Source organism: Sinocyclocheilus rhinocerous, unplaced genomic scaffold (assembly GCF_001515625.1).
Source record: "Sinocyclocheilus rhinocerous isolate Xijiao unplaced genomic scaffold, SAMN03320098_v1.1 scaffold314, whole genome shotgun sequence".
NCBI classification, from domain to species: Eukaryota; Metazoa; Chordata; class Actinopteri; order Cypriniformes; family Cyprinidae; genus Sinocyclocheilus; species Sinocyclocheilus rhinocerous.
The window spans coordinates 968,669-991,832 of record NW_015630021.1 but is presented as its reverse complement, the minus strand read 5'-3'; the positions used below and the strand labels follow the sequence as shown (position 1 = coordinate 991,832).

Below are 23,164 nucleotides of genomic sequence, written 5' to 3'. Positions count from 1 at the left end.
AGTTCCCACGTCCAGCCCAAGGAGGGCTCCAGTTCCCACGTCCAGCCCAAGGAGGCCTCCAGTTCCCAAGTCAAGCCCAGGGAGGGCTACAGTTCCCGAGTTAGGCCTACGGAGGGCCTTTAAAGACGATATTCTCCCCAAGGATTTTTTGGGGGGGTAGAAGGGGTCCGTCCGTGGAGGCCGGGCCGAGTGCCGAGGCCAGGCCTCCTGAACTGTCTACTCCGCCATGGCCTCCTGAACTCCCTACTCTGCCATGGCCTCCGGAACTCCCTTTCTTCTTCTTTTCAATTACAGCATGGTTGTTGAGGGCATTCAATCCATGAAGCACTGCTGCAAAGGCTTCTGTATTGATGTTCTCAAGCGCCTGGCTAAAATAGTGGGCTTCAGCTATGACCTCTATCTGGTGACCAATGGCAGGCATGGAAAGAACATAAATGGAGAGTGGAATGGAATGGTCGGGGAGGTCAGGTCCTCATTTTATCTCTCGACTATTTGTTCACCTTGATTTTATTATCACAAAGTTGACTGAATTCAGGTGCAGCAGGTTTTTTTGTCTCGAACTGTGACACCGATTAAGCACCAGGCCATAATATGCAAGCTAATGTTCTTGAATATAAATTATATAGAACAAAACTAAAACTTTTTTTTTAAATGTGTGAACTAAGCAACATTCAGATTTAACTGAATTTAACATTCAGATTTAACATTCAGACTAAGTAGTCCATAAAGGTTAGATACTTTGACAAACTTCTTAAATACACTTTCTCTGTTCGTAATGTTATTAACCTCTTTCCCCACCAGGTGGTGTCCAAGCGGGCTGACATGGCGATCGGCTCCTTGACTATTAATGAAGAGAGGTCAGAGGTTGTAGAGTTCTCTGTTCCGTTTGTGGAGACTGGCATCAGTGTCATGGTCTCTCGTAGCAATGGCACTGTGTCACCATCTGCTTTCCTCGGTAAGGGAATAGGAGGGAGGACTTCATTTTTACTTTTAGGCATTTGGCAGACACTTATCCAAAGTAAAACAATTTATCTGTATGAACCTTTCCTTGGGAATCAAGCCCTTGACCTTGATTTTGCCAGCACTATGCTGTACCAGTTGAGCTACATATTTCTTCAGATTTAGTGTTATATATCATGTTTATGTTAAATGTTGTATTTGCAACATTTTTTGCTGATTATCTTTTGACTTTTTATGCACACTGCCAAATGGTAATGGTTTAAGGATCTTTATAATCTTGTAATTAGCAATCCAACTTGGCCTCTCTCTAACAATTAACTTTTTTTTATTGTTAAGATGGTCTTGTCATAAAAGTTTTCTTTTTTTTTTTAAATAAAAACATACTGAACTTCCCAAATTTTTTGCATGTCAGTGCAGGGTTCCAGACTGCGACTAAAACGGTCGCATTTGCGGCCAAAAATATTAGTTTGCGAGTGATATTTTTGAAAATTGACATATTATCACTTAAAAATTTGCACGTAATGCCTTTTTTCATGCTTGTTTTGCGATCACATCTTTTGTTATGCACCCCGTAATTTGTTTCCAGGTGTTCCCTGTTTAGTTCTATTGATCCCAGGTGTGTCCCATTAGTTCCCTTATTACTTAAACCCTGTGTTTCCTAGTGTCTGGTATGCTGTCTTGAACATCGATCCCGTGTCCTACGTGTGTTTCCCTAGATATAAAATAAAGACTGTTGATCATGATTCTCCTCGTTCCTCGCTCCTCACAGTAGGCACACCGTGACACTTATACTTTATGCTGATAGACCCCAGATTATGTGTGTTAGCCTTAGGTGACAAAGCACTGAATTCTAAGCAGGGATGTTCATTTAGTTTCTTTTACTTGGTTTCTCTACATTATTTCTTTCTTTTGTATCACTGTCCCCTTTCTGTTTCTTTTTCCTTTTCTATGTCTTTCTCTTCTTCTTTTCAATTACAGCATGGTTGTTGAGGGCATTCAATCCATGAAGCGCTGCTGCAAAGGCTTCTGTATTGATGTTCTCAAGCGCCTGGCTAAAATAGTGGGCTTCAGCTATGACCTCTATCTGTGTCAGTGCAGGGTTCCAGACTGCGACTAAAACGGTCGCATTTGCGGCCAAAAATATTAGTTTGCGAGTGATATTTTTGAAAATTGACATATTATCACTTAAAAATTTGCACGTAATGCCTTTTTTCATGCTTGTTTTGCGATCACATCTTTTGTTATGCACCCCTGCTAAAAGCAGCTCCAGTTGTGGCAGCATGAGAGAGATCGAAAATGACGGAGACGTGTGAAGTAAAAGTGGAGAAAACCGGGGTCTATTTCATGCACAACTTGAACAAATTACAACATACAAAGCTGTCAGCTGTGTGGACATTAACAATGTCGTTAACAATTCTCGTTTATATTTGTGTTACTAATATGGCTTCTTGTCATCAAGACCTTTAGTCTAAATGCTGTGTTCTGTTAATGCATGAACTTCATATTATTTGTAGCGCACTTGCCATCCAATAATCGCAATAGGCTTTGTTACCTTTTAATAAACAAAGTATCAGCTTTAAAATTCTACTAAATTCATTACAAATTTCAAACAACTAAATACCGTTTTGGCACTCAGAAATGTAGCATGAGCAATCACTTTAGCGCCTCAGTTCAAGCGGGTTGAACCTATCATATCTTTCTCTTTACTACTATAGTATGAAATAAACATGAATGGACATCAAAATATCTTAATTGTCTCATGTAATCGCTCTTTCAATGTTTCAAATTGCAGAAAACGTGTAAAGCTTGTAAACAATGCCACGTAACAATCATTTACCACAGAATAACTATTCGGCATCCATAAGCTCATTAGTCAGCGAGGCGAAAAAAAAAACAATTAAAGAAGAGCATTTTGCTAAATATATGTGCTATATTGTATATTCATGTTTTACTTAATCTGTTGTCTACATGATAAGAAAGAATGCAAGGAGCTAAAGATAAAATTCAACACCTCTTATATAATTGCATGTTACTAATGAAGAAAAACAGACTGGATGTGTGCAGGACATATGACAACATTTATAGGATGCATTGAGGAGGAGCCCAAACTACACTCAATGGCCAAGTGATGCTGACATAGTTATGGTCTGTGATATTGGCACAGATTCTGTTTAATAAACAATTATTTCTGACTGTATATAGTTATCAAGTTGAAAATTATGTTTAATTCCCACTTTAAGTGAACCTTAGTTCCCAGGCCATCTACAAGATGGATTAAGATGGATGCTGATGCTGTAAAAGGAGGGGAGACATAAATATATGACAGTATGACTGAAATGTTAATATGTTTAAAAAAAGAAATAAATAAAAAAAACATTTATTCTGTGGCACTTAAAAAAAATTATTTGGTGCCTATTTTTGTTTCATATAGGAGCCTTTTTTTTTTTTGCCTGCAGTGACATGTATTGGGATATCAGAATCTTGCATGAGATAATAAGAAAATAGAATACGCAGTTCTTCCTAAACAAGAAGAATGATCAAATGTGAGAAAGTTTGTCAAACCGTGTGATGTTCCTGACTGCGTGTAGCACCTACTGCTCTGTAAATGCCATTGATAGATCCCAACATTAAAAAAAAATACTGAAATTTATTTTAATAAGGTCCCTGATCATTTCAGATCTGATTTTAACAGTTTGTATGGCACCTTTTTGCACAGATTTTGCTGTTTAAGTCAGGCTTTGCAAAGAGGCTGATAAATTGGCTGTTTAATAGTGTGGGCAATACTCAGTAAAATCTAAACTATAGACTTATTGGCTCAAAAAAAATTATTTTATTATAAATGGAGCCCAGGGAAAAAAATATGTCATGACCCCTTTAAATTGTTTGGATTGACATTTTATATTTTTTTCCACCATTATAGAGCCGTACAGCCCAGCTGTGTGGGTGATGATGTTCGTCATGTGCCTGTCTGTGGTAGCTGTGACCGTCTTCATATTCGAATTCTTAAGCCCTGTTGGATATAACCGAAGCTTACAGAGTGGGAAGAGTATGTTGTTTATAAATTCAAGCTTTTGCTCTGGGCACTTTCATGAATGCAATCAGCAATGAAGGACATGTTTACAGATTGTTTTTATCATTGTAAGCATGTTCCACAGTTCACCTCGAGCTGTGTTCCTCCTTTTCTCATGTGTATTTTTGTTGTCTACCTTTACACTTGCTGTTATCACCGTCTATGTCATAATTAGACATGTCTCACTTGGCCTTCCTGTGTTATTCTTCCTTCAGAGACAGGAGGTTCAAAGTTCACCATAGGGAAGTCTATTTGGCTGCTGTGGGCTCTGGTGTTTAATAACTCTGTTCCGGTGGAAAACCCAAGAGGCACCACCAGTAAGATAATGGTGCTGGTCTGGGCTTTCTTTGCTGTCATCTTCCTGGCCAGCTACACTGCTAACCTGGCTGCTTTCATGATCCAAGAAGAGTACATCGACACTGTGTCTGGCCTCAGTGATAAGAAGGTAGACAATGATACAAGTGATTTTATTTTGTAACAAATTTCCCTTTTTTTTTAGCTATTCCATTGAGCTGAGTTTATGGAGGTCGTACTTGCGTGGAAACATTATGTAATAAATATGATTGTTTTATATTTGCATGATAATCTTTATTTGCAAATAAAATAATTGTTATATTAAGGCATTTTTGTTGTAATTTATAACTATAATTATTTATCATGTATAATTATCATCCACTATTGGATATTGAATTGTTTCTGCCTATTTTATGGCTTGGGTGACCGTTTATCACTAACTTAAAGGGATATTCATAGATTATAGTAAAACAGGACCCTTTCAGAGCTATTTTTCTTATAGCAAGTATTGAAGAAAAATGTTTATTCATTTATTCTTTATTCATTCTGCACATTAAGTACAGATTTTAGTATTATTTTATACTTATATACTTTATACTATAGTTTAGTTTAGCTAAGGCAGCATTTCTTATTTTTGTTTTAAGTTTATGTTTTCATCTTGCATTTTATTTCAGCTTTATTTCAATTACTGATGACATTTTTTGTTAGTTTTAGTTAACAGTAACAACATGGTTATCAGCCGTAAAATGAAAATCAATATTGGCTTATTGGTATCGGTCACAATTTTAAAATCAGTGTATCCCTATTTACTAGACATGATGTGAACTAAACTGAGCTGTAGCGAAATTTTGTATAAGCTGAAATTGTGGTTGTGCAACAATAACTGACATTGCAGTGATATGGATACACACTATAAATCTTTTTTTAAATAGGTCTCACTTGCATTTGAAACAGACATTTGTTTGTGTGGAGCAGTTGGGGCCAAATTATGCAAATAAATCATCTGCCTATAATCATATGAAACAATGATTCAATTTTCATTCTTTTTACTCCCACCACACACTTTAGCGTTTACAATCATAGTTAGCCAAATGACTAATTATGTGAATTTCAGTGGCCTAAACTGTAATCTCATATTTCAGAAACCTAATGAAGGATCTCCTAATGTTGTGTTCAGTTTCAGCATCCCACAGAGCAGTATCCTCCCTTACGCTTCGGCACTGTCCCAAATGGGAGTACGGAGGAGAATATACGGAGCAATTACCCCAACATGCATCAGTACATGGTGCGGAACAATCAGAGAGGCGTGGAAGAGGCCATCGACAACCTTAAAACTGGGTGAGTGAATGACGACCATCGTGAAAGACAACACTAATTCATAGGCATAAACTGTATAATGAAGTGTTTTAGTAGTAGCCAACGTGGCAAATGAAAAATCTGCCAAACTCGAGCTTTAATCCTGGCCCTAAATCAGACCACAAAAGTGTTATGTCCCAATGAATCAAGATGTTCTTTTAAGCAGTGGGGGAAAACAGATGTGCTCACAAGTAATTGACTGATATGGGTGACATGATGGATCACAACAGGGGAGTTAATTATTTTGTTGGCTGTCACTTTTCGAAGGAGGGTGTAAAGATTGACTTTCCTCCTTGGTGCTATGTCACTGAAAGGACAAAACATTCAGCGGGCATTACTACTTTCACAGGATACTATGTCTTCAACTGGATTTGTGCTTGCAGGGCGAGCATGGTATTGATATCTCTTGTTTAATGTACTGCAGTCAAACTTTATTCATTTTATTTAGATTTGACATTTATTAATCTAGCACTCGCTTTTATCCAAAGTGACTTATTATAAATGAGGAACATCACAAGCAATTTGCCATAACAGGGCAGTCTTTTTAAATGTACAGGGAAACTAGTTATACTACCATTCAGTACTTTTATTCAACAAGGATGCATTAAATTGATCCAAATTGAAGACCTTTACATTGTTATTTCAAATTAATGCTGTTTTTAAATAAATGCTTAAATGCTTTTTTAACATCTGTTTTTAGCATTGATATTAATAAGAAATGTTTCTTGAGCAACAAATCAGCATATTAGAATGATTTCTGTGGGACCATGTGACACTGGATAATAATGTTGAAAATTCAGCTTTGGAATAAAAATTCCATCACATGATTAAATTACATTTTAAAATATATTAAATTATAAAACAGTTACTTTAAATTGTGATAATATTTCAAAATATTAGTGTTTTTATTGTAACAATATACAGTACTGTTTTTTTTAATCAAATAAATACAGCCTTATTGAGCATAAGATACTTCTTTCAAAAACATGAAAAAAACAATATAAACTAAATTTAATTACATGTATTTTTGGCTGTTATAAATGTAATAGTTTTTTTAATGTTTTTAAAATTTTTACACAATATATTAAAAGATCTCCAAATTACTTACTCTGACTGTTTTTAGTGTAAATGTATCTGCTCATGTTTAATGCTGACACACTAAATATGATCTTTGTTGTTATTATGCCATAAAAATACTGCTCTAAATACAATAACAAATCATATAGTTGGACGGTTGCGTGTATAAAAGATTACCTCCTTCTGGAAATGCAAATCTAGCCACTAGTGTCATTACCTTTAATGTATTAATATAGAAGGTGAACAATGACACCTGCTTTATACTGTGATAGCAGATTGTGTTTTTGTTAGTGCCACATTGTGACCACAGCTGTGGCAGCTTAGTTTAGAGGCATGGTGGTATTATAGTTGTTTAGTCAAGCATTGAGTTTTCCTATGATGATGCTTTTATGTGCTTAGCCAGTTGACACCACTCTGCATGACGCTGGTTTAGGAAACAAAAGTTTTTTAAAAGCTTTGCCAGGCTTTGTTATATAAAGAGCATTTTATGTCATTCCATTTTCATCTGGTAGTGTTTAATCACCGAAAGGAGCAATTCTGCACTTGTGTATTATTCATTCACTACTCTGCATCATAAGATGCCATGATTGTTCCAGAATTATTAAATAGCAGTGTGGTGTCGCTAACACTGCCTCACTGCCCTAGGATCTGTGTGCACGGGAGTGTGTGTGTCTACGGCTGTCCTATCTAAAGCTCAAGTCCCTGCATTATGCATACAAAGGGCATGAATATGCATCCCATCACAAAAAAAGGTTATGTTTGAGGGCTAGAATGTGTAATCGCAATGTTTAGGCTTTGCAATTTCGCTGTCATTCATAAGCACTTGGTTTGTGTAATAGTTGTAGCCTGCAGAGTGAGACTTTTGATTTCAAGCCGTGCAATGCAATGCAGGCACGCCAGCCCACAAGTCAACAAGTCAGGTCTCCAACTAGGCGCTAGCTGATTCTCAGAGGCACTTGTGTACCTCAGCAGCCTACCTACTGCTGTTACTGCCTTCCTATTTCAGTCAGGTTGCACTGTGGGCCAGTGTGCTGTCAAACACCTGTCTGTGTATGTTCTGTTCATTTGGTTTCACCCTTACTGAAATGTGTGACTCATTTTCCCCCAAAGGCTCTGTTTTGTTGGATACAACGCTTCTGACAAAAGCTGCCACCTTGAATGCTAATGTGGTGCTTGCTGGTCTTGGAGGGCCAAGTAGAGCTTGTTAATAACCTCAAGGTGTGCTTAGCAGGAGATTGAAGAGTAGCCAGTAATAAACTGTCAATTTGGGTTTTTGCTGCAAAGACGTTGGCATGTTACAAGGTGGGAAAAATATGATCAAAGAAAAGAGGCATACCAGTGCACCTGACTGATAAGGCAGAAAGCTTATTTGACTTCTGAAAAAGCAACTTTTATGTTTTTACTGTATAAGATTCAGCTGCTGAATTATTTAGCACTGTGAATATGGAGTAATAAGATTGAAGTGGATTTTTGCATTATTTGAAAAAGAGAATGGCACCACTTTTGTCTGTTTTATCATGCAGCAGGTGAAAAATTTCAGTCTGATTGCTTAGCAAAGTAATTGCACAAAATGCTGTATTACAAGCATCACATTTCAAACTGTTACTCAACAATCTCCACCATGGAAGAAATGTGTATTTGTGACAGCACAGACGTCGCAGGAAACTTGCTGCTAGCCAATCTGGTCCCAATTTCAGGTGTTTTTTTTTTTTTACATCTGATTTATTTGAAGACCAGTGTCTGCACAAATTAGCCCTCCTATTAAGCAACCAGACAATATCAGTGTTCTTTGGAGCTATTCTGCAAAGTGCTTGTGCGCATATATTATCACATTTATGGCAAAGAAACAAGTCATGTCCCAGAAAACTCTTGAGGTATTTGATTATCCACCTGCATATAAAAACAGAGTATGCATGCATGTAGTAGCTGTTTACTTGACTCTTATTCATGCTTACCAATACCTTATAATTTCCTTTTCTTCACACTTTCTATAGATTTATCACTGTATTTTTATGTAGAGAAAACACATAAATGCAGTTACATTTATTGAAATGGTTTTCAGTGCACCTGATGATCTGTTTAAAGTCCTCCAGAAACTTGATTTTTAATGCAAATCATAGATAAAAGTAACCTTACAGTAGGAATTTAAAAACTGTGAATTTTTTTTTATGGCGCTGCGCATGGCTTCCTCGGTTTGTAGCTCCTTGGTACTTTTACTATTTTTGTTTCTAGTTTGTCCTGTTTTAAGTAACTTTTTTTCCGATCAGCTTTACTAGGGACGAGCTCCTAGACATCAATAATAGCACGCCAAATAATTTTTTGCCAACTTTTGAGCATTCAGACGTTTTACTGGTCATTCTAGTCGGAGAAGCTGTGATCCTATAGAAGTGCTCCATGCGACACAAACGAGGGAAGTGAAATTCCGACAGCACGGTTTTAGGACTCCGCTGCCAATCTGGTGAATATCCGCTCCCTAGCAAATAAATCTGGTTGAACGGAGCAATCCCAGACAGGTCTCATCCAGGACAGCAACGAGTTTTACAGACAAGAGGTTGAGCAGCTGGCTGTCTGGTGCAGTCACAAGTTACAACCTGGAACTGAACACGCTCAAAACTGTGGAGATGATTGTAGACTTTAAAAGTAACCCCCCTGCACTCCCACTTCCAACCATCATGAATAACATTGTGGAAGTAGTGGAACCATTCAGATTCCTGGGCACCACCATCTCACAGGACCTGAAGTGGGACAATCACATTGATTCCATTGTGAAAAAGGCCCAGCAGAGGATGTCCTTCCTTCGTCAACTGAAAAAGTTCAACCTTCCACAGGCGCAGATGACAGTTTTACTCAGCTGTTATTGAGTCGGTTCTGGCAGACAGTTACAGATCTCTGTGCACTAGAACATCTAGGTATAAAAAGTTTTTTCCCCCATGCCATCTCCAGCTTAATCCGCTAAAGCCTAGTTCACACTACATGATTTAAAACGTTGGCAGATCGCTGTGCCGTTCAGACTACATGACTTGCTGTCTGTCTTGGAAGTCGTTGTGGTGTTCACATTATGCGACACTACATAAATGATCCGCAACAGGGCTCCACACAATACACGAGCTGACAACATCTCTGTCACCCAATGACTCTACACGGTCCCCAAACCAAGTTTTGTCATGAAATCACACTTGAGAAGTGGAACGGGAATGACGCAAAACAACAAGTGAAACAGGATTTTTTTATTTGAAAATGGACGTCGAAAAGAAATTAGTGCTGCAAGCTGTTTTGAAAATGTGAAAAAATGCTGTTTTTATGATCTGTTTTGAAAATTTTGCTCCATTTCTTGTGTCCAAACTTTTCTTAAAGCCGTATTGCTGCTTCTGCTTTGCTTCCGCTGATCTCAACCCATGCCTTGCTCTCAGAGCCTATCCTCCCTATATGCAAATTATGCAAGCTGCGTAGGGCCCCCGAAACACCAGGGGGCACACTTGCTCTCAAAGTGCAAGTTTTGCAAAGTTTTGCGTAGGGCCCCCAGAAGTCTAGGATCGGCACTGCTTGCTCTCTCATTGGCTGTAGCTTGTCGCGACACATGACACCACGTTATGTCGAGTCGGCCGACAAGTCCAGATATTTAGCTTGCTAGATATTTGTTTGGTGTCGGCAATGCGTCAGTGAGCCTCTTTGAAGCGTTGTTGAGTGGTTCACACATAAAGATTGCAGAGCGCTGATCACCCGCTGATTTTCGCCCAATCATAATCCGACATGTCGGCGAGCTCGTTAACTTGCAAATCGGGTTTAAATCGGGCTTAAAATCCTGTAATGTGAACTAGGCATAACACAGAAATTACCACCTGTCTTCTGTAATTAATTTCTTAATAACTAATTATTGCCTCTCTCTCAAGTATTATTTAAATACATATACATATTTTTATTTATACAGCTATATATACAGTAAAAGCACAAATCTGTACATAAATCTAATGTTCCAGATGTATACCACATTATTATTATGTATTTTTTGTTTTTTCCTTAGTTTTACTTATTTAAATGTTCTTTCTGTTCTCCGTGTCATATATTTATGTATGTATGTTTGTACCAAGAGCTCCTAAAAAAACACACAACAAATTCCTGATATTAAAGGGGTCATATGATGCTATTTTAAAGATAATTATTTTGTGTATTTGGTGTAACAGAATATGTTGACATGCTTTAATGTTCAAAAAACATAATTTTTAAATACTGTACATTATTGTAGTTCCTCTATGCCCCGCCTCTCTCAAACGCGTTGTTTGCTATAAAGCAAAAATGCGTTGTTTTTGTCCTTCCGACAAGCACAGTCTGCTATGATTGGCCAGCTGACCCAGTGCATTGTGATTGGCCAAACACCACAAGCATGCGTCGGAAATGTAACGCCCCTTTCCATAATCGCGAGCTTCAGCTTTCAACATAAATGTAAAGACAGTAAATAATGTCCTTAGTTTTACCATCAGTTCAAGCCCGAAAGGGGAACAGAGTTGTGTGACAGACACAGTGATGATGCCCGTGTGTATTTGCAGTACACAAGCCGTGATTAAGAAAGTTTGTGGGAGACTTTGAGCTTTGTAACTCTGCAGATCTTATACATGCACAAATAGCTACATAACACACTAAAGAAAAGGAAAAATAGAAACTGCATCATATAACCCCTTTAACAAAAAAAAATCCAAGTCCTAAAAAGTATTTTCAGTGCTGTTAAACCAACAAAAGCGTGGTGCAGAACTAGGGTGGGTGCTTGATTGGCTTCACTAATTACCAATTACACGCTATTTAGTTTAGAAATAGGATTTCCCTGAAGATCATCAATGTTTTCGTCTTTACATGTAACAATCAATAAAGTGATAATTAGTCTTGTTTAGTAATTTACCCATGCCTTGTTGTTTTGTTTCCCATTTCCTCTTTCTCTCTGCAGAAAACTGGATGCATTCATATATGATGCAGCTGTCCTGAATTACATGGCTCGTAAGGACGAGGGCTGCAAAGTAATGACCATCGGCTCTGGCAAAGTGTTCGCTACAACAGGATATGGCATTGCCTTACACAAAAACTCCCGCTGGAAGCGGCCGCTAGACCTTGCCCTCCTGCAGCTAGTTGGAGATGGTAAGAGAATTTCTACATGAAATGAATACCTAGATACATCCCAGGTGTATCTAATGGTGGTTTGTTGATTGTTTGTGGAGTTGTAATCTCCTATACTCAGTCTCAAACCCCTGATTTTCACTATGACAAACAAACATTCCTATTGTTTTGTTTTCATAGTGAGTGAGCAGAATTTTTTGGAAATTAAACCTTTATGAGTGGTGTTACACTTTCTCCCTTTCTCTGTTTCACATACGCACACATTCACATGCTTTTCTCCTGCATTGCTTGTTTTTCTTTGATGAGACTCGATGATGAGGAACCTAGTGAGTTGCCCCATAATGATTAAAGAATAAATGTGAAAAGAAGCTGGAAGAGTCTCACTGAAATATGATAAATGATATTAGAAAAATTGTCACAGCAAATTAATACAATTATGAATAGCCAAAGGGTCACTTCAGTAAACAGCGCGGTAGCGGAACACCTCGATTTTTAATTTTGACGCATCCCAATTTGGATTGAAATTCTCAGGGCTGATTTTGCTTGTTTGAATGAATAAATATAATGAAAAATATTAGGATTTCAGCTCCTATGATTACATTTCCCATTACCTAAAGCCTGGCTCACACTATAGGATTGCTAACAATACATCACTGAAATATCAATGACGATCTGCTGCGTGAGATCACGTGAGGGGCTCCCTCTGGCATGATAATCTTAATAAGATCTTGTAGTGTGTGATGCGCCACGATGTTAAAATCTTGTAGTGTGTGCATGTTTAAGATTTGAGGCAAGATAATCTGCAAAGATTCTCCTTATATGTGTGCTGCAACCAGATTTCATAATCGGTTAGGATTTTAAAACTCCTGTATTGTGAGCCCGGCTTAAGCCATAGTTCAAGGCCATATTGTCATAAATTGAAACGTAATTAACCTGCGGGTCAGCGCGGTTTTGTTTTTATGCTTTGTTTCATATGAAATGATGATTTAGACTTATCTCTCTCCCTCCTTCGTAGTGAAGGAATAATTCTCGATATAAAGCTGTCATCTAAATGCATATGTTGTTTTTCTGCCAGAAACATACCCTTGTCATGCTTTTATTTTTTCCCACAGTCACATTTTCACTCTGATAAATGCACTAATGGCTATTGTTGGGAGGTAGGCCCATCAGTCTAGAGCTTTCATCTCCAAACTACAACGGGCCTGTCTTATCACAAGAGCCTCGAAACCAGACCATTTCAGACCTCCATCAAAGCTGTTATTATCCTCCAGTCTCTCTTTCTCTCCTTCTCTCTTTCCACCTCCTTGCCTTTTATGATTCTTTTCCTGTTTTTTCTTTTCCATTTTCACCTTTTTGTGAACACAGTGTAATAATAACTGAAGCTAAAGCAAGATCTCCACTGTCTGTAGATTTGAATTAAAGACTTACTTTTCCCAACAATAGGGTTAGAGTGCTCTTTTGCTTTCTTTAGCCTTTCTTTTTCATTTTCTCCCTTCTTTCCATCTGTCTTGTCCCCTGTTTGTAGGCCTACTTATCTTTCATGCTTCTTATCTCCTGTCATTGTGTACATCTTTTCCTTTTTTTCAGATGAGATTGACATGCTTGAACGACTCTGGCTGTCTGGGATCTGCCATAATGATAAGATTGAGGTGATGAGTTCCAAGCTGGACATAGACAACATGGCGGGAGTGTTCTATATGCTTCTGGTTGCCATGGGCCTAAGTCTGCTGGTGTTTGCATGGGAGCATCTTGTCTATTGGAAGCTCCGCCATTGTTTGGGCCGCTCTGGAGGAATGGACTTCCTACTGGCTTTCAGTCGGGTGAGTGACCCAAATAAAAGGCAAGTTAATATAAATATTAGGGCTGTCAATTGTTTTTTTTTGTTAAAACGTTATTGCATTCCGTTCATTTTTAAGGAAAGAAAACTAAATAATATATGTAATTATTGTTCTTCAATTTGTGTTCATGGCGCTCAAAATATATGTGCATACTTCCCCCACCACCACTGACCCACATTCCTCCGCCGATGATTACATTAACATTTTTATGAATGATGGCGTTCCACTTGTGGATGATGTTTCACTTTTTAAGCTTTGATGATAATTAAATTTCATCATATAAAGGCTGCAAATGACTTTACAATTGTTAAATGTCCCATCTGGGTTTGATTTATAAATAAATAATCTGTAGAATAATGGTTTTCTCAGTCATTTAGGCCACTGATAAATGGGAGCTCCCATAGGGAATTGTGCATGTGTGTGAGAGACTTTCGATGTGGCTCTAAACAGTTTCAGTCAGTTCTGAAAGTGTCCCATTCATTTTTAGAAATCACACAGAACAGATCAAATTTAATATCAAACTGAATAAATGTGTTATTTCACACTTAAAATTTTTAAACATTTAACTAATCACAAGTATTAACTTTAATTTTCACAGCCCTTATAAATATACTTATTTTATGAATATTTCTTATGAAACTGTGCTGAAATTTGAGAGAAAGTGATAAAATACATTAATTGTGTCATAATGATCATTTCATTCCAGCTCTGCAAACTAAAATCTGTAGCCCAGGAAATGTAAAAATGAACCTAAGAAACAAAACTGGAATCATTTAAATGTATTTGCAAGTAAAAGGAAAGATTACTCTTTTTGCAATTCTTGTTACTTGCAACAAGAACAAAGACTGACACGCAGTAATCTCTCGCAATCAGGCGTTAAATTCTTAGAAGGGGACTTTGCAGCACACTCCTTTATTTCCTGTCATTTCTAAAATGTGATGGCACATCCAGCATTCCCATTGCACACACAGGGATTTTATGAAAGCCTATAACTTCTCTTATAGTAATGAATAGGGGTGGAAAAGGATGATAGAAAATGGATCATTTATTCATTCTGCATAATCACTATCTGTCTTTGTGTACATTGTGGAAAGAATGAGAAGAACCTTAAATCCCCCTTGCAAGCAACCAGACTTTTTATGAGAGTATTGTAAGGCAGTTAGGTTAGATGAAACACTCAAAGAGTGAGGTCAGCATTGCCATTACCTCGGAGAATGGTTAGCTGAGCTTACAGTGTGTACTCTTGCACCATTAAAGCACTGGGAGCTTTACAATTTAATTTTTATGGTAATGTTTCACGTCTTTACCAAGACATTTTCTAAGCATCTAAATCGGTTTGTATGTCACCAAGGGAAATATTATGATATCCTGAACTGTTTGCTAAGTAAATCTTTTGCTTGTTATCTCTTACAGGGAATGTACAGCTGCTGCAATTTTGAGGATGAAACAGCTCCTGGAGGTTCCCAAAGCACACTTCCTCAATATCATCATGTCTCCACAGTTCCTCCTCCTCCACCGCCTCATGTGATCTCTACAGCCGTGGCCAATCCCCCCATCGCTATGGCACAACAGCAGCAACAACAAAAGCAACACCACCAGCAGCCACCGGTATACAATGCTCTTCTTCCTGGCTCCCCTCCTTCAGGTGGACATTCTGGAATGGCACTAGGGCCATCGAACAGTCCCATTCTTGGAGCACCCATGCCTTGCTCTACATTCCTACCAAGGCATGATCGTCGATTAGCTGTTGTGAATCGGTGGACACGTCCAAAGGTGGGACCTGAGAAGCCTGGCGGTGTGAACAGTGGGATAACAGACATAACACAATTCCAAGGCATGCCCCCTCACTGGGGTGCAGGAATAAGTGGAGGAGAGGGGGGTCTGGATGAGTACAAGAGATACTATGGGCCAATTGATCCAGAAGGCTTAGGGGTCTCTGCTGAACCTCAAAACATAGGCATCCAAACTCCAAAAACTAAGCATCGAGGGACAAAATCCTCTGGAAACCCACGGTTACCTCCTAGAGGTCAAGCCTCTGGACACTTACCAATTAACCCTGCTTTGCCACATCCCTCTCCACCTCTGCAATCTATCTGGAGGAGAAGCAGCTTCTCAAAATGGAAGGGTTCAGGGGGGCCACTCTACGAAAACATCCTTCCACTCGGAAGGAGAGGTGGTGGCAGATATGGAATGAGGGATGGTGGTGGGAGAAGAGGACGTCATCCTCCTCCTCTTCCTCTGCCTATACCTGTGCCCCTCTCTTCCCCAACACAGACTCTGCCCTCACCTTCTCCATATGTATGCTACACATCCACTTCCTCCAGCAGCTCCAGCACCTCCAGTTCATCCTCTTCTTCAGAATCAGTCTCCCGATCCAATTCTCCCTCTTCTTCATCATCGTACACATCATCACAGAGCTTCAGATACCGGGCAGATGTACGAGATGTGTATGAGGACTATGACACAGATGAGCTTACGGAGGAGTCAAGCTTGCTTTTGGGGAGGAGAAAAAGTCGTTCACGTATGTCCTCTCGATCCCTGCCTAGCAGTCCTCCACCACCCCCTATACCACCCCGCAAACCTTGCGGACAGAGGGTGCAGGTGAGAGACAGAGCAGGCAGCCAGATTGCACAGCTTCAAGAGTGGTGGACCTCTTGGGGAGAGAAAGAAAAGGGTAGAAGAGCAACTGGAGATAGAGATGTTAAGGAGGAGAAACGACATCATAAAGAAAGGGAAAGAGAGAGAAAGAGGAGGAAGAAGGGTAGAAAGAAAAAGAAGAGAGAAGAGCGTGAAAAACAAAGGGAGAGTAAAAGGCTTAAGGTGAAAAAGAAAAAGAAAAAAGAGGAAAAATCAAGAAGGGAGAGGGAAAAACGAACTGAACAAGAGGAGGTAGATATGGACAGGAAAGATGTCTTTGAAAAAGGAATAGGACAGGAATACTCTTCTTATCCTGCACTGAGGCGAAGCTCTTTCCGAAAAAAGAGTGAAAACTCTACAAAGAGTTATGAGTGGGATACTATCAGAGATGGAGTAAAGAGAGATAGGGATGATCAAGGTGGAGAAGATGAAGAAGGCAGTAGAGGAAAGGAAAGGCATCAGAGAAGCCCAAAATCACAACGCCACTCCAGGCCAAGGTCCAACAACAAGCATTTTTCTTGTTCAAACAAACCTTCTTCAACCGTCAAATTTTGGAGTAGTGGGAACCCAACTTCCGATTCACCATCGTCTTTTGTACCCTTGCTTCCCATATCTAAAAGACGAAAGTCTGTAGGAGCTGAGAGAGATGAGCGAGGAAGAGGTGAAGAGAGTCGGCCCCTTTTGGGAAAAAACAAGAGAGTTAAGCCTTGCTCGAGAGAAGGCCTGTCATTTCACGAATGGGATTCCGAGGAAGAAGAAGATGAGGAGTCTGAAGTGGAAAGAAGTAGGCCAGAAGAACAGGGGCGACGACGAAAAAGCAGAGGAATGGACTCTGAATCCGAAAGGGACAGAGAAAAAACTGTTGAGATATACACAGATGATGAAGGTTCCTCGGGAGAGTTTGGTAAGTTTGAGAGATATTGGGAGGGTCACGAAGGAAGGGCAGTTGGAGGCATTGGAGGAGGAGGATGGTTCTTTGGCACCTACCCTGCCAGAGAAAGAGGAGGCAGCATAAACAGTAGAGATGACTCTTTTTTGGGGTGGGGTGGTGGAGAAAGTAGCTTGGGTTTCAGAGCAGGAACAGGGTGGGGATCAGAAAGATTAGGATCAAATCAGTGGCCTCCAACTCCATTGACTCCCCCACCTCCTCGAAGATACTGGTCTGTTGATAAATTACCAGTGAAGACCGAAAATAAATCTAAAAGCAGGTCTCAAGATAAGAGTCGAGTCCACACATCCTGTTCCTGCCAGTCACCCCATCACTTTGCCAGCACTCACTCCAAATGGAATCGGGTGACTTCTAGGAGTCAGGAGGAGCTATTCCCTCACTGCCACAGTTTCAGCAGCAGTGTAAGACCCAAACGGCAATCATCCAAACCAGATCGGGCTCAGAGCCAGGCAAAATCTGGAAGCCAATCCAACCTCAGTGCACAAAAACCACAATGCTCAGACCGGTCCCGACAACCGCCGTCCCCTCCTCAGAGTGTACCGCCATCTTTACCCCCTCCAATGGTCCCTGCACTCCCAGCCCCACCCTCTTCCTCTCACCATATACATGCACCTCCACCTACCTCCTCCTCATCAGTGTCCTCCCCTTCGGTTGTCTCATCTACACCTGGTGCCCCACAACCCTCGTCTTTGTCCTCCTTTAGTGCTAAGTTCCAGTACCAGAAACTGCGATCGTTTCCCCAACCCCAAATGTATCAATCCCCACATCTTCCCCTCAAAACCAAGAGCCTGTGCTCTCGCCGAGGCTCTGCCCACTTCTCCAGTGTGGAGAGTGAAGTCTGAGGAACATGATTAAATGAGGAACATCAGCAAGTAGCCCCTAGGGGCGATCAAATCACCTGCTCATTCCACAAACTGTTAACTGTTCATAGCAGTCGAGTTGGGTTGTTTTCGCTGGCACCCATCTCTTGCACAAAGCTCTAATGCTCAGAGACAAACCTGGATTGGGATGTCACATAAATTGTAGCCCTTTCTCTTTACTTGTATAAGAATGGAATACTGCCATGCTGACAAATCTTGTTGATGTTAGCGAGGCTGTTTGTATGGGATTGGCTTTGCTTTTCTTACTTCTTGGGGGCTTTAAGGTGGAGCGTCAATAATGTGGTTAAATGTGATTTTTCTTGGAGTGTTTTGCTGCTCGATGGCTCTGGAACGATTTTTCGAAGGGAGATTCTGAGGTCAAAATACAAAGCCCTAACATCCTACACCCATCTTTTTTTTTCTCTTGCTCTCAGAGCTCTGAATCATGCTGTAATTGTTGTGTATATTCATTCAAAATATCTCAAGGGAAGCTTTCACAAAGGAAAGTAGCAAACCATTTTTCTTGACCTCCACCTTCCGCAAACTGACATCTAGCATTCTGTGAGTTGTTGTCAGTGTTTGTATTCCTAGCAACATGGTAAGTTAGCCATGACTGATCACATATTGGCTTACTGAAGCTGAATGCCAAACTGAAGTGGAGCTGATGTACAGTCCTGTTCCGGTGAAACCATTTCACAGGTCCTCATGTTTCATTCTCGTCCCTTGAGCAATACATAATTAACTACATACAACATACAATACATATATTTTATATTTACAAGTTATTTTATTATATATAATATATATGTTTTGTGATCTGGTTCAAAACAGTTGTGTTGAGTTATTAAAAGAATATAAGCACTGTGCTGTAGGGCACATGCAATGTTTCAACTACCTATAATCGGTGGCAGCCCTTCCCCTCTCGACTGAATGTACATGTTGCCATGACAACACAGTGTGCAACCAAGACACTTTTAAGATCGTAGCTTTCTCGGGGGAGACCTTCTCGTCAGAGCCAGTTAGGGTAGCTTTGAATGCTGATGTTGAGAGTGCCAGGATGACGGGGCTAGCCATACTGCAGCACTATACTCGCTAACCGAAATGTCAGTGAGTGATGAAAGACATGTCATCATTCAGAGAGCGATAAGTGAAGGAGAGCACTGTTTACAGTTTAACACTGTGTTTTTACACCTTTTTGTACAAGCTGCTCTGCTCTGCCATTTATTAGTTTTGGACACTATATTCATACTTGCTTAGCAAGTTTGCTTAAAGGGGTCCTATTATGCTCTTTTACAAAGTCTTGATTTTGTTTTGGGGTGTACTAGAACATGCTCTCATGCTTGGTGGTTCGAAAAACACATTATTTTTCACATAATTTACATTATTAAAATACCTTTCTCCCCAGCCTGGCACAAACGGATCAATTAGTTCCGGCTTTGATGAAGGTCCGCCTTCCGAAAAAAAAATGTGTTGTGATTGGCGAACAGCTTAGACATCTCCCTTTGGAGTGGACTTTGAGATTTGTAACTTTCTAGATCTTTTTTTATGTCCAAACATACACACTACACACTGACTAAAATTAAAAAAGTGAAAAAGCATAATAGGACCCCTTTAAGCTGTACAAGTAGCAGCAAGAATAAACTGGTCAAATAAAAGCAAAATAGAGTTGCAGTTTTATGCTTTTACTAGACATATCTGTTAAGTAAAAAAAAAAAAGCCAGATCAGGATTTAAGTTACATGTGAGGAAAAGACTGATTAGCAAACCAGTCAGGTAGATCTTTGTTTAATTTAGCTTTTACCATTAGCCAAAAGCTAGCATCTTTGAAGTGATCGCTATAATTGACTGTGAATATTGCTAAGGGCAATGCATGTTGGCAGCAGGTCTGAGTCAACTATGCTTAATTTTATTTATACAGTATTTTGTTTATACAGTATTTAAAATGTTTGTCAGCAAAGTATGACAAACTGAGTTCTGAGTTTCTTTTGTTTCAGATTAATGAATTTTGTAATGATGTTGCCTTGACAAAGCCAGCATATTGTAATTGCAAAATATTTATTTTAGGTTTTTCAAAATTCCAACACAGGATGTTCAAGCTACATCCACCAGACTCAGTATGCTGTTCTGACTTAGGTATGTTTTATATTTTTCTGATTAATCAGGTTTGTGATTTTCCCACAGAATATTCAACAACAAAAAAAAGACCAAATATAAATAAATAAATCCTGAATATGTTTATGTATAAATCTTTAAGTATTCAAGCTCAAGGCTTTTCAAACTTTCACGCAGGGCTTTGTCAAGCCAGCAGCAAAGTTTGACTATTTTCAATTTGGTTTGAAACATTGTATGCTGTTATTTATATATGTATTAATTTATTTAAGTACATATTTGACACAGAACCACGCACAGTCCAACAGGCTAATTGTTTTTTTTTGTGTGTGCTTGTAACTGCATCTGAGCCATGTTAAGCTTATTTGTTGTATGTTGAGCTTTTTACAAGTAGTACTAATTAATTGGGGTATATTTTGTTGTCAATGGGCTAAACAGTAATGTCAAGAGACTTTGGAGTACTAGAGAAACATAATGGGTGATGATGATTTTAATTTTTTTAAACACTGATGACTTCTATTTGGTGAAATCGGGAGGGCAGTAACACAAATCTTGTCAATTCTGACCACAATCATAACACTCTGCCTCACTGTCACAGATTTCGGAGCAATTCTGAGTAGTGTTGACATTAACATTTAGAATATTTGGCAGCTTATGTATGTATATCCTTTTGACTCCAACTTTGTCGTGTAATACGTGTCTGGATTACTTTATATATAGATGTACCTCATATATGTGTCTGTGACGTTTAGATAGCAATAGAGAAATAGCTGTTCAGCAAAGCAGTATAGCTGAAGACAAGAGTATTGTTTTCAAACATTTCTGTCAGCAGACTTGATAATTAAGATGTTTCATGTATTAGCTGGGAAAAATTATTTTGATTTCTCTTTCCATTCCATTGTGCACATTAAAGGCAGTAGACAGCTTTGATAAAACATTTGGGCTGAAACAGCAAGGACCTTAAGATAATGTCGTTTTTCTTTTCATTTTCAAATGATAAAATATCAGGCATATTGCACAAGTTTTATTAGGAACCGCCGCCACCAAGAATCTTAAAATGGCCTTTCTCTAGACATGTGTCTTCTTGTGTTGATAGTGTCTTTGACAGTAAATGTTTTGATTGTTTGTTTGTTTATTACTCTAAGAATAAGTCTCTTATCAAAGCAGCAGCATATAAATATATACATATAGATATAAAATTATATATTTCAACAAATAACTTATATTTAATATAATACTTAATATAATACTTAATATAATGTTTATCTACTAAATTTATTATCTTTGAATTGGTCTTCTTTTGTCTCTTTGTCCTCTCTCGTCTCATAACAGCTGACATCAGAGACCAGTTTTCAACTGTGTTTTTATGAATAACATGGCCGACCATCGACCACAATGAATTTATGTTGCAAATAACCAACGCTGTGATTGAGGTGTGTATGTGTCACTGTGGTGAAAGTTTTGGGACGTGGTGATGCACAGCTGTAAGCTCCACACTAGGATCACTATGAACGTAGCAGGTCTTAGCAAATGGATTTGACCTCGCTACGTCAAAATCTTTACAGTCTTCACGTGTGTCTCACAGACCTGGCTTTTTTGGAAACGGTATGTGTGTGCGCTCTGTCTGTGCCAAGCTGCAGTGTGTTATGCTGAAAACACATTCGAACACATGCGATGCTGCTCTGTAATCCTTTATGATAATGTAGCTGAGCAGAGCCAGTTATGTTTTATGCCACTCTGTGCCAGGACGGTAGTGCCCCCCGGTACCACTTCTTGTGCCATACTCCTCTCAGTAGGGGAGCCTCACAGGGGGGCCACTCGCTGAGCCGCTCGACCATAGGAGACTATACTATGCTGTGCTGCAAGCAGAACAGAATAAAAGACTTTTAATACAACAGCGTTTGGTCTGTTTTGTTGTTTTCAGCGTGTGTTCAACAGAGAATGTTTGTGATTGACAGCAAACACGGTGAATAATTGTGTAAGTCTTTGTTTTCTAGGTTTCTGGGGAGAGAGAGGACTTGAAAAGAAAGAGTGAAAAGCCTTTTGAAACCACTGGTGAGGACACCTACGTTTTACCTTGATTAATGCAGAGAATTTTAAAGAAGCTTTAATAGAGTTGGGAGAGCCCTTTTATGCTGCTGTAAAACACAAATGAGAGCTCATTAATATATCAGATGTTTCTTCTAGACAGGGCCAACACTTCTCATCAAATTCTTCATAGACAAAATTGTCTGAGCTCTTTACTATACTATACACAGTGTTATTTTAAAGGGGTCATATGATGCGATTTCAAGTTTTCCTTTCTCTTTGGAGTGTTACAAGCTCTTGGTGTATAAGGAAGATCTGTAAAGTTACAAAGAGTAAAGTCTCAAATCCAAAGAGATATTCTTTATAAAAGTTAACAGTCAGCCACACCTACCTAAAACGGCTCGTTCTAACACGCCCCCACATGTCTACATCACTATGTGGAAATATTAGCATAATGCCGCCCAAATGTGCACGCAAAGAAAGAAGGCGTGGTTTCAGGAACAGCAGTAGTGTTGATGCAGCATGTCAGGGAGACGCTGTGTATTTCAGTGCAAAAGCAAAAGCACTTTATTTGGCCTTCCAAAAGTAGATGCATTTAGGAATCTTTAAGATCACTTACAACAGAACAGCAATGCATTTTATGGACGACCGTTTCGTGAACCTAGGAGAGAAGGTAATTCTGACTTTGCTATGACAATCTGGCGCTTCTGAATCAGCGACTGTAAGTATGTTTTGTTATCAGTTTAAGTATTTGCTATTAACTGTTCAAATGCGGAGTTTTGCGCAGCGCAGAGTAACACGTCGTGTGTGTGTGTGTGTGTGAGTGCTTGTGGTGTTCGGCCAATCACAATGCACTGGGTCAGCTGGCCAATCAGAGCAGACTG

General features: G+C 39.2%; 1 protein-coding gene across 1 annotated transcript in view; it reads left to right on the top strand.

Moving 5' to 3' along the window:
• Positions 1–18,867, top strand: part of LOC107739517 (glutamate receptor ionotropic, NMDA 2D-like) — a 48,227-nt gene extending 29,360 nt beyond the window's left edge. The window contains exons 6-13 of the mRNA XM_016551657.1: positions 295–463; positions 802–955; positions 3,881–4,006; positions 4,246–4,475; positions 5,502–5,662; positions 11,694–11,881; positions 13,448–13,680; positions 15,112–18,867. Coding sequence (XP_016407143.1) covers positions 295–463; positions 802–955; positions 3,881–4,006; positions 4,246–4,475; positions 5,502–5,662; positions 11,694–11,881; positions 13,448–13,680; positions 15,112–18,126 — 4,276 coding nt within the window. The 3' untranslated portion in view covers positions 18,127–18,867. The remainder of the gene's footprint in view (positions 1–294; positions 464–801; positions 956–3,880; positions 4,007–4,245; positions 4,476–5,501; positions 5,663–11,693; positions 11,882–13,447; positions 13,681–15,111) is intronic.
• The last annotated feature ends 4,297 nt before the right edge of the window (positions 18,868–23,164 follow it).